This window comes from Tyto alba, unplaced genomic scaffold (genome assembly GCF_018691265.1).
Source record: "Tyto alba isolate M040663 unplaced genomic scaffold, T.alba_DEE_v4.0 Super-Scaffold_8, whole genome shotgun sequence".
Classification (NCBI taxonomy): Eukaryota; Metazoa; Chordata; class Aves; order Strigiformes; family Tytonidae; genus Tyto; species Tyto alba.
In genome coordinates, this window is record NW_024881329.1 from 5,645,616 (window position 1) to 5,664,356 (window position 18,741).

General features: G+C 36.5%; 1 protein-coding gene across 1 annotated transcript in view; it reads right to left on the minus strand.

Annotated features, from left to right (window-relative positions):
- The window catches only part of OTOG (otogelin), a 105,575-nt gene that overhangs the window by 74,488 nt on the left and 12,346 nt on the right, over positions 1-18,741 (minus strand). Inside the window, exons 5-16 of the mRNA XM_042785098.1 lie at positions 17,034-17,126; positions 16,666-16,820; positions 16,154-16,272; positions 15,549-15,754; positions 13,852-13,982; positions 12,911-13,017; positions 11,940-12,049; positions 11,057-11,182; positions 9,710-9,818; positions 8,824-8,870; positions 7,806-7,951; positions 931-1,063 (exon numbers count right to left, since the gene is read on the minus strand). Of these exons, the coding sequence (XP_042641032.1) occupies positions 931-1,063; positions 7,806-7,951; positions 8,824-8,870; positions 9,710-9,818; positions 11,057-11,182; positions 11,940-12,049; positions 12,911-13,017; positions 13,852-13,982; positions 15,549-15,754; positions 16,154-16,272; positions 16,666-16,820; positions 17,034-17,126 (1,482 nt within the window). The remainder of the gene's footprint in view (positions 1-930; positions 1,064-7,805; positions 7,952-8,823; positions 8,871-9,709; positions 9,819-11,056; positions 11,183-11,939; positions 12,050-12,910; positions 13,018-13,851; positions 13,983-15,548; positions 15,755-16,153; positions 16,273-16,665; positions 16,821-17,033; positions 17,127-18,741) is intronic.

Genomic DNA, 18,741 nt, shown 5'->3' on the forward strand with positions numbered 1-18,741 from the left:
AATTTGCATTTTGCTTCTTGTTATTTCACTGGTTTTGTTTTATATTATTTTTATGTAGGTTACATTTTTTCCTGTTAAGGCCCAATTTTCCCCTCATTGATTTCTCAAATGTTACACTGAGTCAGACTTTAAAGAAAAAAGAAACTTAGGACAGTCACAAAACTTCTTAAAAATGCATCCAGAGTTCGCTGGAATATTCATAAAGATTAACTAAAAGCAAACCAATTTAAAGATACAAACATTGCAGAGCACTTATTTTAGACAACCTAATCCTAAACCAGCAACATGCTTCCTGTATTAAAGCCTTTTTTGGGAAATTTCCAAAGAGCCAAGGCCCCACAGACATTAAATGTACTAATGATTTGCATGTAAAGTTCTCAATGAAGCTAACACTGAATCTCACAGAACACAGTCACGTTTTCATATGTAGAGTACTTGGTAATATCTTACAAAGGAAGAGATTTAAAAACCTTATCAAAGTAAAAAGAAAAAAAAAAAAGGTTTTTGTCTGAAAATCTGTAGCTTATCTGTAAGGGGCAAGAGGACTCTTTCCACTTATATTTACTCAAGTTACTTACAAAAAAGAGAAAATAATTTTTTTAGTCAAGAATGAGAAAATAATTTCCCCTCAGAAAAGAACTAAGCAACCTTGTAAACATGAATGATGGCATTTGGACTTCCAAGAGACAGAACGTAATTTTAACATAAACACCAGCACAACACAGCTACTGTGTAACTCCTACCAGCAGTGTAAAAAGTACATCAGCAGTTAATTTTTGAAACCTTTCATACTACATTAACAATGTTGATATTAATAATATACCACTTCAGTATGTCAGCAACATTGACAGTAACACAACATACAAATATACTATTAAATTTCTGGTTTACTGTTCAATAGGCATTATATGCTTATATATTATTCCTTACCATCTGCATAAGGCAGGTTAATTTTGTATTGGTCATATACCAAAACATCTCCTGAGTGAGTCAGAGTCACTTGCCTCTTGGGGTCCTGCTTAAGAATAAGGCTGACTGATTGGATACATGATCCATCCTGGTTCTACAAGTAAGAGCAAAAAAGATTATTTTTTTTTTAATATTTAAGTAGGATGAATATAAAATGAGAGCACAAGTAAAGCTATATTTAGTGGGGAATTACAGATTCTCAGTTGCATCTTGTTTCTTTGCAAAGTAGACTTGTAAAACACACAGTTAAGAAAACTCAGTATTTTGAATGATTTCACATGTATGTTTAAATATAACTCTAACCTCTTACATAAATACAGCTCAAAGGTGGGATTTGGGAAGCAAAACTTAAACAATTCTTACATAGATTAGAACAAATATACCTGCAATTCATGAGAAACACCACCCCCCAATTAAAGACCCACTGAGGCTCAGGTAACACTCAAGGAATGCTGTGTTATCCACACAGTACACAGAAGTCCAAATTTGTACTTTAAAGTGTTCCGATATACCCAGGTTCTTTTAAAGCATAGTTAAGATACAAAACTATTTTAAAGGCAAATATTAATGAAAAATAGAAGCATCTCGTGAACTATTATTTAAAACAGCATTTAAGTTCATTATTTCTGGAAGCAGTTGGGGAGTATGTTCATAAGTTCCCTGGATGAATATTGATGGAAGAAAGGCTTAGTGTCAGCATACAGTATCACAACAGCCAACTGGCCAGACTTGCTTATTGTTATCACCATTGATTATTCTTATTTCCACTTCAGTTCTCCAAGTCAAAACATCATGTAGACAAAACATGAAAAGGAATATTGTGTTTCAGTCTGCATGAAACATACTCCAAAAAAATCCTAGTTCAACCTCATCTACCTTACCTATACATACCCTCTTCAGTGGCATTTAATTGTCAACACTACCAAAAGCAGCTAATCAACTGATATCCTAAAAAAAAAATATTGAGATTCATGTGCTGAAGTGTCACAATATAGAGAAGTTATATGGCCTACACAAGAAAATTTCATAAGAACCGAATTCAAGTTAACTGCTTTCATCAAAACAGAAGTCAACTATAGTACGTTTGCTCTATGTTAGACTGGATTTTTTTTCCATTCGTGATTCTGGTACATTGTCAAGTTTTTAAAGAACTCGTTAGGGCCTTTGCTGGCATATAGACAGAATTGTTTTTAAACCTTCAGCCATTTGTTTTAACTTTCATTATTTTTAAAGGTGGATGAGTCCCACCCAAGACATGAAAGTCCCCATGGCCCACATTTTATAAACTTTAGCATGCAGAAACCCAAGCAGACAGAATAGCCTTCAAGACAGCCTAAGTAAAGTCCTAAAGCAAGTCCTGAAACTGGTTGGTACCTAAATGAAGTCTCAAACTACTTAATTCCTGCATGTTTTATGTTACTGCAGTGATACTCAACTAGATACTATACCACACAGGTGGAAAGCAGCACAAGTCTGAAGCCTACTGAATATTGTTACTGTGATATGTTGAAAACATTCAAATACACCTATACTAAATAACATGGCAACTAGACAGATAGATGATTAACACTAGTCAGTCCCTATCAAAGTTCCCAAGCCAGGACTTCCAACTTTCAGAATAACTACAGTACTTTGGCTTTCAACACCAATAGGGAAGGAGTGCTCATTAAAGCATGCTTATTAATCACAGAAAATTACCAGATTTTTCTTAACAGAATGAATTTGATCACTGCTAAAATTTTTAAAAAGAAAAACGTTCTGTCACAGAGAATTGGGCACAGAGGTTAATCAAGATATGAACTGAACTTTACCATCTCAGCATCCTGTAATTCACTTTGATGCATGATGAACGACATGAGAATCACAGTCCACCTTCTACTTCCTCTTTGCTCTAGGAAGGAATTAGATTTCTGCCACTCCTACTATCCTCAAATCTCTTTACTATAGCTTCTGAGGCATCAGCTTATTTACAATGGCTTAGCGTGACTGGATGAAGTCAAGAGACTTTATTCCCTGACACCTACAGAGGAAAGGAGGAAGCACACACCTGCTGTTTCTTCTCTTCAGCCTCCTTCACTGCAAGGCCTTGTAACAATTAAAAAAGATATTCAAGAACAATAACAGAAGTCACTTTTGGCACACTATTTGCTCATTTTACTCTCATCTTGATTATGCATCTTCAATGTCTCAATGTCTTATGTACCAAAACATACACAGACACGTCTCAGATGACTTGGTCAAAGAGCTGCCTAGGTCTCACTGCTGGAAATTTTTCATTGATTAGACCTGGCCCTGAGCTGCAGTCCAGAAATGTCCAGTAGAGGTGCAGGAGGCTGCACTTTTCAGTCCCACTGCCTACAGTGAAGGCATAATTGACGATGAAATAGTAAAATGTTAAGCATCTTCAGTGCTGAAAGCAGCACTAAACAAGGTTTAGTTAAAATACCTCTACCTTTGGCCAGTTGCACTAACTGCAAAATTATACTGTGAGTAGCACCACTCACAGTGCAAACAGATTAGGATGTTCAGTTCAAAGACTTACACACTTTTATCCAACTCTCTCTGACTTTCACTGGGACTTGCATGACACAGGGCAAATGTTGCCCTATTTGTTGAAAACAATTATTAGAGCTGCAAGGATCTCCAAACACTATCATGCAGCTTGGACAGATGCTGAACTCGCACAGGGTAAATCATCTATCAGTCCTTTAAGTACCATAGACACACAAGTACACACAGTGGTGTGTAAAGATTAAAAACTACATTCAGAATTTCCCCATCTCCAAATAATAGTGCAACTGTGATCCTTCACCAACAGTTGAAATGATAACATGCAACTTAAAAATAGCACGTTCTAAAAATAACTGGAGACCTTTCATCAGCTCAGCCAGCTCTTCTGGACTGATAGTGAAGACAGACATCTGCACTGTGAAGTCATACTCTCATAGCTTATCTTGTTGTCTTGCCTCTTTACTAAGAAATTAGGTTTCTGTGCATATCATTCAGCAGCAGTGGCTATGCCTTGACAATTTTGTCAACCTTTTAAGCAGCTGAAAATAAAAGAATACCGGCTGGTGTGCATAGCAGACCAGAGCCAACAGAACACCCCTCCACAGTATATACAGTACTACACAATACTGACAAAAGATTTATTATTCCTTCATGCTGAAACTAAAGGAGAAATTCTGGCTGACAATTATTCTCTGTTTCAGTGAACTGCTTCTTTCACAGCACTGCCCCTGCCAACTCTCAGCATGTATTTTCACAGGAATGGCTATTTCTCTCACTAGACATTTAAAAAAAATTTCTGTATTCAGACAACCTTCTCATCATACAGACTACAAAGCAGCCAGAGAGGCTGTCACCTGAAACTCAGATAAGGTTAAGCTGTGCTGATCACTTGACTGATTCTCCATCCAAAAAGTGCTTAAACAAAATTTCACATCGTTTTGAAATAACCTGTTGCCTGATGACTGTTTATGTCATCAGCTCTAAGACTCTAGATGACTGGATTCTTTGTGATTCAGAGAGCTATAATCTCCCCAGGTATTTTCTTTCCACATTCTTCATCTGATTGAATGAGACAGGACTGATAAGGTTTTTTAAAAAATAAGCACATAAAATCTCAAACCATCAAGAAATATGAGATTCTGCACTACAAATCTTTTAGCTTCGTATTTCAATTCATTAATTTTCATAAATGGGAAGAAGATAATGGATCATGCCCAGGGAACTCTAAAGCAGCTCTTCTGCCAAGTGGTACCAGCTAGTTGATAATTAGACACTTGAATAGCTACACTGAAGCCCCCCAGTCTTGCCTTACACAAACTGTTCTCACTACTCGCTCACCACTTGTACACTGATAAATGAGTTTGCAGCACTTAGCCCCTGGAACACACCGTATAAGCCTCTGATCACCTACTTGGCTGCTCATGTCCAGAATGTTTCACTCAAACCTCTGTGCAAGTCTGTATTTATTAGGGACTGATCAGGTTAGCTTTGTTAAACGCTAGGTGAAATATGAAGACCAATATATAGTAAAAGTCAAGAGAATCTGTTTTTTCACCTACAAACCACCTGGACATAGAGACACATTATGCAAAGTGCCTAAACTAGGGTGAAGAATATGCAAGAATTACTGCAAGGCTATTTGCAGTAATCACTCTCATGAGTGCTGTAAAAAGCCAACTAATTTGATTATCATTTTCCCCAACAAAAGTATTGCCACAACTACTAAACCAAAAGGCACATTTCTGTCTGTTTCGCACAGAGATAAATGTTCTATAGCACAAAAGGGAATGAGATTCACAATGCATATCCTGCATATTACCATAGCAGGTATTTGGTCCAGACCTCTACTGTCCATTGATGGGCTTTTCAACAGGTCAGGCTGAAAGGTATCACTGTGGGCTTCTGCAAGAAGTCAATCATGTCTCAATTTCATTTGATAAAAAAAGTTGCCTAGAGTGTTTCTTTGGGGATCCTCTTTGTTTATCTTCAACCCTATAGTACAAGACACAGCTTCAATACACAACCACCTTTCTCAAGCTCCATGGACTCTGTGAAGTTCTGAGAATATTACGCTGTTGACTGAACAGATTTATGCCTATGTTGAAAGCCTGTATTTATGTTTTGTTTCACAGCTACTCTATCTTTTTTTTCTTCTGGATGATGACACTGACTTAACTCCGCAGGATCCTAAGGTTAGCACAGAATGAAGACATCTAAACTCATTAAAATCTGAATAAGCCAAGTCAAATATGCACTTGAAGTGGGGAATTGTAGCAACAATCAGATATACTGCATCTTGAAACAGTCTCAGTCTTCCTATCAACAGGAAATACTACCAGGATCACTAGATTCTTCCCAACCCAAAGGATGATGAACACAGAGGTTAAAGCCCAGACTTTTTTTTTTTAACATGCATGTCCTCCCCAAGATCTCATTTGACAGCCCCCCACTGCAACTCTTCCACATCAAGGGGCTAGAGGCTATTAGAGCGTAATAAAGCAGTTGTATTCACAGCACAGGAATCCACTTTTTCAACACTGGTAACTTCTATGCCCCGTCACATACCTCACCCGATGTCCCGATACACTTCTCTTAGGAACTACAGAATAGACAGTGGGACACTTACTTGCAGATCAGCCAGTTAGAAAAATATATTTGGTCTCTATCCAGTTAAGCTATTTGTCTTCCCTCTCAAATTTTATCACTGAGATGAGAAGGGGACTCCATGCACTTAGTCTCCCATCTCTTACCTAGATTGCAAATAAAGCGTTTCTACTATAATAAACTTGTTAATGCCGCTTTAATATGACTTCTTTCTGCTTAAAGGTCTTTTGTCATACAGAGAAGTAGGTTTTAGTGCACAAGGACAAAAAGTCTTTACTGAAATATGCCTTTAGAAAGTGTGGCCTGACAACTTATATGACCACATTTCTTCTGAAGGAAATATCAAATGCATGAACAATATAAGCTGCAGAGAAGAATTAACGCAATCAGTAGTTTAAAAGGACTTATAAAAACATACATTTATTTAGAATACAAAAGAGAACTACTATAATGAAGAGTAAGTAGTTACCTCCACAGAAGTAAAAAGTAATGGTGCTAAATCCAATTTTATGCAAAGTATGTAACTGCAACACTATGGAAGCTCATCATGCTGAGAACTAAAATTTGGACCTAGCTTAAAGTAGATGGTCTAGAAATATAGAAAAAAGAGTCATATTTACTTCAAATATTTGTACATTTGCTCCTAGGTAAAAACTGCTATGCAAGACCACTGGAGACAGACCATTGATCTGGCCAAAATACAAAGCTTAACATCTTGCTCCAGAAGCTCAGTAAGTAGGCATCCACGGTAGCATTATGAACCTAATGCAAATGTGGGTCAAATTCTGCCTTTACGTGCATATGTAGAACTCAAAGTCAGTAAGAAAATCCCTACTCCAAAAACCAGCTCAACTAGATTTCTCATACCACCTAAGTATGTTTAAGACCTATTCTAATTTGTCTTAACTTCCTCAACACCACAAGGCTTATCAAGATTGTAGTAAGGATGAAACATTGTAGTGAAAAACATTTTACCAGCAGTCCATACCTCATCCATATGACATTGTAATACATACTTAGAAATCCACATACACAACAAAGGAAATAGAATAGGTCTTTGACAAAGCAGATTACATATTTAGTGACTTCTGTGTACAGTATCAGAAACTTTCAAATATAAAGTAGGAGCATGCTTAGTATCAGCTATATATATATGTGCACATGCATGTTTGGCTGAAGTCAATTGTACAGGATACCAACTTAACAACAGTAACACAGATGCATACATATACCCAAATCCGAGAGAGCTCTCCCGAAAGCTATGCAAAGTTTTTCATATTGATGTAAGTAAAAGTGAGTTTCCAGCTGCAAGAACAAAGCTGAAAGAGAAATCTATAATCAAGGCACAAAAAGTCATTCCTCCTTCAATCAGCAGGCTTATTTTGTGCTGGCTACAAATTTGCAAAGAGGTACTCAAGAAGCTCAAGAAAACAAGTCATCATCCAGGGTTTGCTGCATGAACTACCATATGCTATTGAATGACCTCAGTGAACACTGAATCAGAATGCTAGCATAATCTTTCCTATTTATCACAAGCAAACATTTATGCATAGACTTCCTCTGGGATGCTGTTCAACTATTTCATCATTAAGGGAAATTGTTGCTACTGATTAATTTTCATATATTCAATTGCAGGTAGCTTTCATTGGTTTTAATACTCCCCCCACCCAGCTAATAAACCCTTCAGAATATAAACATTACAAGAAGATTCTAAGCCTTACCTGTCCACAAGGAGCATTTTGCAAGGATATGGTAAATGCTCCAGATGTACGACTTTTTGCTAGAATATATTGGCACGTAGCTTGGAAAGTGTATTTGCGCCCATCAAAGGTCATGAAATGAATGTCTCCTGAAACCGAGCATTCAGCTGACAAACATAAATAATGTATTTAAGTATGTAGAAGAGACAGTGTACTCTCAAGAGTTATTACTGCTGTAGAGTTCATACACTCTGATACATACTATAATTTATAAAATTGCATTCATATTATAACTAGGTACTAGGAACACAGTTAGGAACTGAACCTTATCCTTGCTTTTATTATGGAGTTCCTACCTGATGACAGGCCAAGATACCTAAACAATTCCTCTCCCAAAAGAAGGCAATAATATGTGCGATCATAACATTCTGGGTATTTGATTTGTTGCTCTAAAAACTAATGTACATTAAAGGATACCACAGTTAACTGGTAACTCTAAGACCAGTACTTGAATCTATTAGCAGCTACAAGAACCATGAGGCCATGGGTACCTTTAACATGAAAAATCCTTTTGACCCTAATCTCTGTAGTTTAGCTGCCTATCTGTGAAATGAGAATAACACCTCTTATTCCACAAGCATGTTGTGAAAATAATTAATTGATATTTGCCCAATACCTAGATACTATATCACTATCCAGAAATTCTGTGGGGAAAAAAATAATTTAATCTTTGCCATAACTCTGCCAAGTGAAGATTGCAGAGGAACCTGTAGTTAAATGACAAGAATGACCAGGTAGTGCCATCCACCAGAGACATTATGGTGATGTATAGGGAAACACATTACTGCGCTAAGCTAAAAGGCAGATGCTTGCTCTTCAGACCATTTTAATCTACTGTGTGTGTAGATGCATTTACATGTAGGTAGAAATAAAAATACAAATTATATAGTGAAATATCGCATTAAGATCTAACAGTAATATTTTACCCCAAGCAAAAATTCCGTTATTAAAAAAAATTAAGTATTCAAGACTGTCATACCTGGACATGTAAAGTTTGTACAAATCCACTTTCCTCCAGTGCAAGTGCTGAAATAAAAACAAAAAGGTTTTATACTTTTTTTTTTTTTTAGGTGAAGTATATACAGCTGTCCCTCAGTTGTTCTTCTTGGTTTCCTTCTCTATGAAATGAGCACTAAGTGTCTTGAGTCTCACAAAAAGGTGTAGAGATACCATAGTCAGTAGAATGCCTAGAAACTGTGGCAAGAGCTTGTCATAAGGATATGATCAGGTGAAATTTCATCCATGCATCTAGTAACATTTTTTTTTTTTAGCTGCTTGATAACCATCATAACAGTTAAGGATTATTAAAATTGAGAAGAATAAACACAAGCAATTTGAATTTTAGCACTTTAAAAAAATAAAACTATTGTGAAAAAAGAAGCTGCACATCTGCAAGTTGATCCAATGAAAGGCATTATCTCTTCCTACAAACTTTTCTTTCCAATGTATAAAATTAACTTAGAAATTCCCAAAGCAACAGTTTCATGTCATAATGACATTAGAGTCTCTGTGTCCAAGTGAGACAACACAAACAGGAGACAAAGTAAAGTCAAAGTAATTTGACTGTTAAGATTTTGAATTCTAGACTCCTTTTAGTTTGAGGCAGAGTTGAAGGTGAAAGGCATACTAAACATTACAGTATTCTCTGCAATATCTGTTATTGCTCTTCTTCCGCATTAATAGCTCTATAGTTTCTTTTATCTTGCCCTTCATTGCAAAACATATATGGAACAACAGTTTTGTATGCAGAAACAGTGAAGACTTACCAACTGCATTCAACTTTTACCTGAAATAGGCCTTAAAGAAGTCATCTCTCATGACCATGAAAGGATTAAGTCCACAGCATAAAAAGAAAAATTACTAACCAGTTATTACATTCCTCATAAACCACTGAACCCATTTCAAAGAAACTTCCATGGTAGTCACAAGGACAGTCCATAGGCTTGACACACAATCCATTTTCATAAATTAAGCCTAGAAGGAATACAAGAAAAAGCGAAATGTCTGTACAAATGGCTGATGGAACACTAACAAGTATACCCCAGAACACCAAAAATGGTCATGTACGATAATAAAACTCTGGACTATTGGTTGTCATCTTTGAAGAACAAGTGTGCATTTGAATTATATTAAATAAATTAAATTACATGGACCAAGTTCCTGAATTGCTTCAGATACACTAACAGTAGTATGAATAACAAATATTTAATATTCAGGGAGTGGAGGGGAAACTATATACACAAAAAAAAACAGACACAAACACACAAACACCAAGCCATGCTGATTTGAGCATCTCTGGCTTCTTTTTTGACACCTTTACAAATCTTTGCCTCTGTTTTAAGGCACTGTTTGGTCCTTATGGTCCTTATTTTATTATAAGCGGTTTTTACCTTTTTTTTTTTTTTTTTAATATTTCATTATTAGAGAGCCAGAATCTAAAAGATTTTACTAGTCCATAAAAGTTAAAACATATGACAAAGATGATTATACTTATAAATTATCAGGGTACATATAAGAGACAGGACTTGAAGATCCATGGCATAATTTTCCGTGTCCTCTTTTAGATAGAGTTATATACTCAAGAGAAGCCAGTAATAAGTAGAAAACTGGATATCAAAGTGTATTTTGGTAATAAGAGTAAAGTTTTGCTATAGGCCACCTGAGTAAATACCTCACTTGCCAGAACCATACAACAGTGTAAGAATCTCAGAATCAAAAGGTGTTGCTCGCCACATGGATGAGTTTTAGTCATGTCACATTTTTGCGCTCTTCTAAGCACCTGACCTTGCAGACATTCTTCAGGGGGAAAAAAAACACAAACAACCCACACCAAACAAGCAACACACCAAAAACCCCCAACAACACAACCCACCAAAGTAACAACAACAAAGAACCCAAGCAGCAACCACCAGAATCAGGAGGATGGCTGCCCTGTCAACAACAGAGCAAACGCCATTTTTGAGTCAAACTGTGGAGCTCTAAGGCTAGAATGGGGATCTGAAACCTATTCGCCCTTGTTAGAGGGAGGAAAAGGCTCTTATTAGTTATGAGAAAAAAGACTCATTCATCCACACTCTGTTGGCACGGCATTTATAAAGAGCTCCTGTTAAATGTATTCATCTACCCAGGCCACATAGGGCTACAAACTCGGAGGATAACAATCTAAAAGTTATATGCGATCAAATAATGTGTATTTGAGAAGCAAAACTTACCATCCGGACAGTAGCATCCATCAATGCAGGCAAGTTCACTGTCAATGCACTGTGATTGTGGATGACATGAAACAGGGCAACAGTTGATGCATTCAGTGAAGGTCAAGGGTTCAGCACAGGTAATCACTAAAAAAGAGAAACAAGTAGAGAAATTAAAAGGTATTGTGCTACTGCCTCAGGGCTTAAATAGATTGCACGTGTTTTTTTCATGTATTTACTTTTTGGTAAGTCAGTTGGGTATCTGTTGTCTAGAACAATGAAACAATGGCTTTCTTAACACACAGAGAATAAACATACATTCATATTCTGTCCATTAAAGGTGAACTGAGAAGGAATAATCTGAAATTACACCAAGGAAGGCTTTCTCACAGCAGAGCTATTTAGATACACAGACTAGCATAGGAAGTAGTAGTGCATCCACTAACAAACACTTTTGGAAACATGAGAGAAACCTTCTGTCATGAATGACAAAGCAGTTTTGGTTCCGTGTTCCAGACAGGTGGACAAATTAGATGATCTCTTTCAAACTTACTATGACTCCTAAGATGAAAACTTATGCAAGTGTAATTTACATTTATTTTTAACACTCATGACACACATTTTAAGAATCAGAAAGCCCTGAAGGCTTTTACAATGTTTGACAGAGTAGCTCTATGAAAAAAACACTTTCCAGTAAGCTTTAGATACATTCAGTACAGATTACACACATAAAAAAATAAATTAATTGCATTTATGTAGCCTTGAAGTGAGTCCACAGTAATGCTTTCATTGAGAACTATATGTTCAAAATAGGAGGAAGGAGAAAGAAGCAAAAGGATGAAGAGCACTCTTTTCAAAATACAACTACCAAGCAGTATTTCCAAGTACAAAAGCATCTGCATACCACACTGCTGCAAGTGCATTCGCCATCCGTGAAGTGGCTTTCCTGCATGGGCACATGCTCTGGCATATTCAGTTAATGCTCGACACCAAGTGGCATTATCAACTGCTGACCTTACACAAATAAAAATTAACATATTATTTTCTACCTACATTCAAACATGCAATCATATCCTCATGAATGCTCCTGCACTGCATACAACCATGTTGTCTGCATCTACTTTAATAAAGTACTGTATTGTTTGATGGGGTTAAAAGTCTTCAATGGATAAGACATTATGCCAGACTTGAAGACAGGTCAGCGACATATTTGAGACCTGACAATAATTTCCTGAATAAATCCATGACAACCAGAGAGACAGCAATATAAACAGACTTGAATAAAGGTCTTGATTTTTACAAAAGGACTAACATCCTTCAGAAAACACAAAAGAATAAAGTGTAAAATTTCTACCAGTGAGTCACCATGGTAGAAGAAAGAGAAATTATCTTTTCCTGTCCTGTTCTCTTAATTTAACTAGTCAAAACTGCTTGGACAAGGAGCATAGCAGGCTGTGAAATGATAGCATGAATTCAAATAGTAATCAAATTCCTCTTTTCATTGGATTAACATATGGCTTGTGGATGCCAAACTGATCTATTCACTATCACTTTTCATTATGGTTAGAAATACTAAATATGTTGCACACTCAGAATTCAAACAAGATGCCATATTCAAGATAAGGTACACTAACAAATTATGAAAATATCGGGGCCTGATTTTGGTCATCCTTATACCAAAAAACCCCAGCAATAACTCCACAGAAATTTCTGGCAGTAAAACCAGATCAAGTGAGAAAATCAAGGTAATAAAAGAATGCTAGATAAAAACCGATATGCAGAAAAAGACACACATTAGTTAACATTTAGAATTCCTTCCCATGATGGAAGGACATTTTTTTAGAACTTTTGAATTACCCAAAAACATTCACTTACATGCAAAGATCATTGGTGCAGCTTGCCATAAAGGGAAGAGGACTCACATATTCATGACATTGCTCAAACGGGGGATCTGTCAGGATATTACACAGAGCGTACGCCCTCTGAAATGAATGAGATGACTGTTGTGAAGAGAAGGTTTTCAAAAATTAAACCTAAGCAGAATAGAATACTATGGAAAATCAGAACAGACATCCGTGACTAGGAATCACTTTCCTCTCACTAACTAGAAGCAGTGGCTAGCAACACGTTGCTCTCCATGCCAGAGTATTCTAATATTGAATCTTTTATCCAAGACCATACTAATGATAGTAAAACAGATCTCTTTACAAAGAAAGGCACAGACTATGTTGCAGCTATGTCCAGACAACCTGAAATAGTTTTCATTTTACTTAAATGACACAGTAAAAGGCAACAGAAATAAAACATGCCTGGCAACAGCTTTAGTTTCAAAACACTTAATTTCAGGGTTATACCTTGAAAATATTACTTAGAAGGAATAACTACTTCAATGTGTTGGACAAAAGTAACAATAATTCATTTTTTAAACAATGACAAATTAACTGTGCTCTCATTCAGGTGTTTTCTGCCTGCTTCTTTCTATCCTTCCTAAGGGAAAGGAATGGGAACCAGCTTTAGAACACACCCCTACTTTACAACTTTTTACTTATTTAGCCTCAGATTCAAACACCTCTATTGCCTGCTATGCAAACAATATAACATTTGAAAAGATCAAGACTTAAATTATCAACTCATACAGAAGAAAAGCTGGAGAGAAAATGAAGGAACATAAGAAGCTCTGCTGCATCAACCATTTTAATCCACCCCTCCAAAGAAGAAGTGAGAATATTTCCAGTCTCCTCCAAAGCATTAAGTCAAATTCTCGCTCTAATTAGAATAACTGACTGTTGTAAAAATCCCTTTGTGTTCATCCAAACCTGTAGAGATTCATGGCTTTGTGTCAGGCAGGGTGGTTCATTGAGAAGAGATTTATCCCAACTGGGTGTTCCTTGTGGAGGGTTTTCCTGCCAACTCTCTACGAATTCGGTTACATCATCTGTCAGTTTTCCTAAACAAGACACACACACACAATCACACAGTGACTTCGAAGAACAACAGCATTTCTATAGGATTTCCCAGAGAAACATCTCAATAATCAAAACATCACATTAATCACAGTGTGCCAAACCGCTCTTACAACTAAATGAATCAGCTGTTAGTCTGAAGACAATCTGGTCTTTTTAAGAAACAAAAATACTTTTGAAAGGGACTACGGTAGGAAGGCTTTCGAATGGCAGAAAGAAGCTTACTTGTGGAATTTGGCAAGGAAGGGCTTTAGGGAGCAGGACTGCCTGCTGCAGTCCTTGAATGGAAGAAAGAAAAGAAAAGCTGCAATAAACTGATACACATAGGTCTATGCTGTCACTGTATATGAAACTCCCAATGGAGAGTCTAAAACCCAAAAAAGATGAGGCATTCCTGGGTTACTGCAAGGGTACAAAATGATTGTATACATTAACCAAGTAAAGACATGACTTTTTCACATAAGTCCACACTAGCTTTAAACTATCTAAGAAAGGTATTATCCATCACAGAGCAGTGGTGACATTGATTATTACTTGGATTACTATATCTTGCTGTATCTTCATTACTATTGCTCCCCAAGCTAACTGGATGAAGCTAGTATGTAATGTATTGATTTGTGCTACAATCACAGCTTCATGTGACTGATATCCTGAGAAAGGTGAGAGGGTAGAAGAAAGTCTCTGAAGGCAATCAGGACAAAGAACTATTGATCTTGGTATTATATTAAGCATTCTGATTTAGCGAACAAACTATTCAATAGGAGTAGAAGCTGATATTAGTGCAGGGTTGATGCTTTCTAAAACTGAGTGACACAGTTAAACAATAGAGGAAACCTACTAATATTGTACCCTGAGCTCTGAAGTACTACACTACAGAAATACCTTAATTTTAAAGAGGACCAGCGAAAAGCTACACAGCCCAAAGCAGTGATTTCTAGAAGTTTTTATCACTTAACTTGAGATACCTTTCAAGGGGCCTGATTTTTTCCCCTGGTTCTTTATAGAGGTCTTCACTCAGTATTTATTGAAAGCTAAGGCTCTTGGAAGTATCTGATGTTGGTATCCAAGGATCACTGGTCACTTCTGAATGCGTTAGCATAAATGAAGTGACAGATCAAATGAGATTTGGCAATCTTCATTGATTTAATTTGTTAATTAAAACTATCAATTTATTTCCAATAGTAGTATCTCAGGCTTCCACAGGCTCCTATATAAAATTGCTAAGAGGGCCGTGAACAGTTAAAAGTAGATTTGACCTTTCCAGTCCTAGGAAACTGAAATACAAATACCATTGTAGGTAACAGAGTAAGACAGCTTTTTGTCATGCTTTCTAAAGATCTTTCCCCTTAGAGTCCAATCTATATTGAAACTGGCCCTCTTCACTAACCATATCATCTACCAGTATTATTTCCAGGTCATATTTTCCATTTCAAAAATTGTCAATCTTATATTCAATTAGCATTATAATTAAAAATTAAGTAAAGTAGCATTTAGCTCATCCAAAAAACCACACCTGCATTAACACAAGAAGTAGTACTTCAAGTACTCACCATAACTAGTTACAAGATCATCCTGCAGGATAGCATTATTGTTTCCACATAGTCCATGTGTTTTGCCCAGGTACTCTGGTGCCATTTTGATATACACTGCAGATGTACCATCCCAAGCCAGAGTAAAGGCATACTGGTGCCTGACTAGGAAGTATCCCGCTAGCTTCTGGATGTGTAAGTTCCCAATAATGTAAGGTAATTGTACTCTGATAAATGAGACAGAATCAGAAGCAACTTTACACGAGAAAGTATCACTATTAAAAATCAATTACTTCCTGATTTAATAACTTCCTCATACATATGAAAATCCCTGATACAGATTTTGAGTAATTCCACTAAAAAAAGATGAAATTGAAAATAACTGCAAAAAAATCAAAGTATCAGTGTCAACAGCTATGCCTCTTAATACTATGTACCGCTCATTTAGATGCCACCTTCCTCAGACACCACTCCATAGATGGGGAGTAATTATTACAGCTATGGTCTGGATAGTTTTTTTTAATCTACCAACAAATAAGTGATCTAGTTTACATCTCTGTTATCAAATCAGTATCATGAAATTAGTTCCAGTGTAACTACAGTATCAGAAACACAAGTGCAATTACCCGAATCCTTTATAGGTGACTTCACTGCTCATCTTTATCTGTTCATCTCCAGAAAAGAATAAACTAATGGACCTTTTGCAGGTGTAAGGGGAAGAATGGCACTCAGGATCATTATTCACCTGACAAATAAAATTATTAGCATCAAAATCAAGATTTTAATCAAACTCTTCGTAATCCACGTTACACAGCTGGTACTCCCAATCCCACCCTCAGCATGTGAACAAGTAGTTTGGTTCTACTCTTCCCCAAAAACCTGAGTACAATCAGTATTCTTTAGAGCAGTCTTGTCCCAGCAGCAGCAGTGGGTTTTGATAGAACACACATCAGTTTCCTTCCAGCTGTTTACATTTTGTGCTAGAGTAACTGGTAGCCCACTTTACATTAGAATTACATCTAGATTACATTCGAGAACCTCAAACTATCATCACAAGTTATTTTGAATTTCTAAATAGTAATGCATTATTAGCAAGCTCAGCAATGGCTAAAAGGAATGTAGAAGTGTAGTCCCCTACCTGTATGGAAAAACTCTGTTCATCTAATTCAGTATGTCTCACAAGCGCATATGTGGATTTGCCAGAAAAATAATAATAGAGTCCATCGAAAGTTTCAAAATTATATTGACCCCATGTTCTGCATATGTGATCCCTTTCAGCACCTGTATTATACACTAACAAAAGGAGAGTCACTTGAGAAATACCACTGATTTTTGCTTCAATCTGTTGTTGAGATGTATGTGATACACTATGAAATGTTACCAGAGAAAAGAGAGGAAAAAATATTAGGGCATGAAGGAACCTTTAAGCAGAAGGCAGTCATTTTTGTAGCTGTGGAAACCCAAGTACAAACCCAGAAACCCAGTTGGTTTTCTCTCTTTACACACCTGTCTGGCATCTTGGTCCAGTTGCATTAAATCGACTGCAGTTGCACAGCTCTCTGTAGACACACTCACCTCCATTAAAACATGTAAATAAATCTGAGTGGAAAAAACAAAGCATGTTAAAAATAAATTATGGTAACTTTCATTCTTAAGAGTCAGTTCTACCACTGAATATAACTCCGTGAATGGCAGGAGATGCTGGCTTAGCACTGAAATGTCCAGGAGAAACCCACAGTCCTCCACAAACAGGAAACATACTGCAAAAGTTTCACCTCATGTAATAAAACCAGATGAAGTAAATCTATTGCACATCTAGAGAAACCAAATCGAAATGGCTGTGATATCTGTCTGATGCTGTTTTAGTCCCCTACGCAATTAATAGACAAGTATCACACAACAGAACAGCATGTTGCCTATATCCTTATATACGACTGCTACAAATAACACTGTATGGGTAAGCTCCACCAGGATGAGAGCATACTACCCTGGAAATACAGGTGTTGAGATCCCAGCTGCACATCTTTCAAGCTACCTGCCTTCCTTCCATCTTACAACTTAAGTATACCAGCCACAAACTACTTCCATAAAGTCAGACCACTGCTCTTGTTTCTAACTTTATTAGAGACAAACTTTTAAGAAAGGAAAAAATTAATGCTTAAGTATAGTGAGCCTACTCCAGAGAAGACAAGCTCTCTAACTTGCAGTGACAGGTTTGGGGGAGGGAGGTATTGAGTATTTTTGCTTTTTATTTTCCCTAGGAGGATCCCCATCAAAATCTGACAAAACAAGTTTTCAGTCTAAGGAAAGATCTGCACAAGCAGGAACAAAGCTTCTTGCTACTAAATTTAGACTTTATGATCAAATGCTTTTCTAACAATTGTGATATGTTCATTTATTTTACTAATATTTGATCCCTTCAAGTTTAAGTCTCTTTAGGAAAGCATTTGAATTTAAATACTTGTGTATTATACAATCATAGTAATGTTTGTGTTTGGAGAACAGAAACAGAGATTGTATTTGTTGCAGACAAGTTGCTCAGAAGAAACTATTTCAGGAAGAGACAAACTGAAGACTTGGCCTTTTTGTTTTCTTTATCTTTATAAAGACATAATTCTTGAAAAGTAATCCTATATATGAATATTTTTAAGTGCTGGCCTGAAAACCACATTTCACAGAAGATGATCTTGTCTCCCATTTCAGCAAACCCCTTGTTTATGAAATACCTAATCATCAGTTGTATACAAAGAAGTCCTAACATACCTAGACTACCTTCAGACTTTTGAAAAAGATTTGTTAAAGAGGATTTGAAGATTTGCAAATATAAGCAAAATAAAGCATGGTCCACTTCTGGCAATCCAAATAAACTGTACAACTGATTTAGTCTTGACAAAATCAGACTTCAGAGGAAAGCCATCTAGGATATGGACCATTGTTTTATGATTTCATGGGTCACACCATCCTTAGGTTTTGTTATCACTATTGGCACTTATTAAACATACATGAAAAGTACCAACATCAAAAGAAGATTCTGAAATACTTTACAGAATAGTTGAAATGACTTTTTAATAAACTGATTGCAAGGAAGCAAATGCTTTCTAACAAATTGAGCTGATCATTGACATCCTACTGTCATTACATGGACGCTGAATTCTTGATTCCAGCAATAGCAACAGAAAAATAAATCCATTTCAGAGTGTTTTCTCCCTACCAA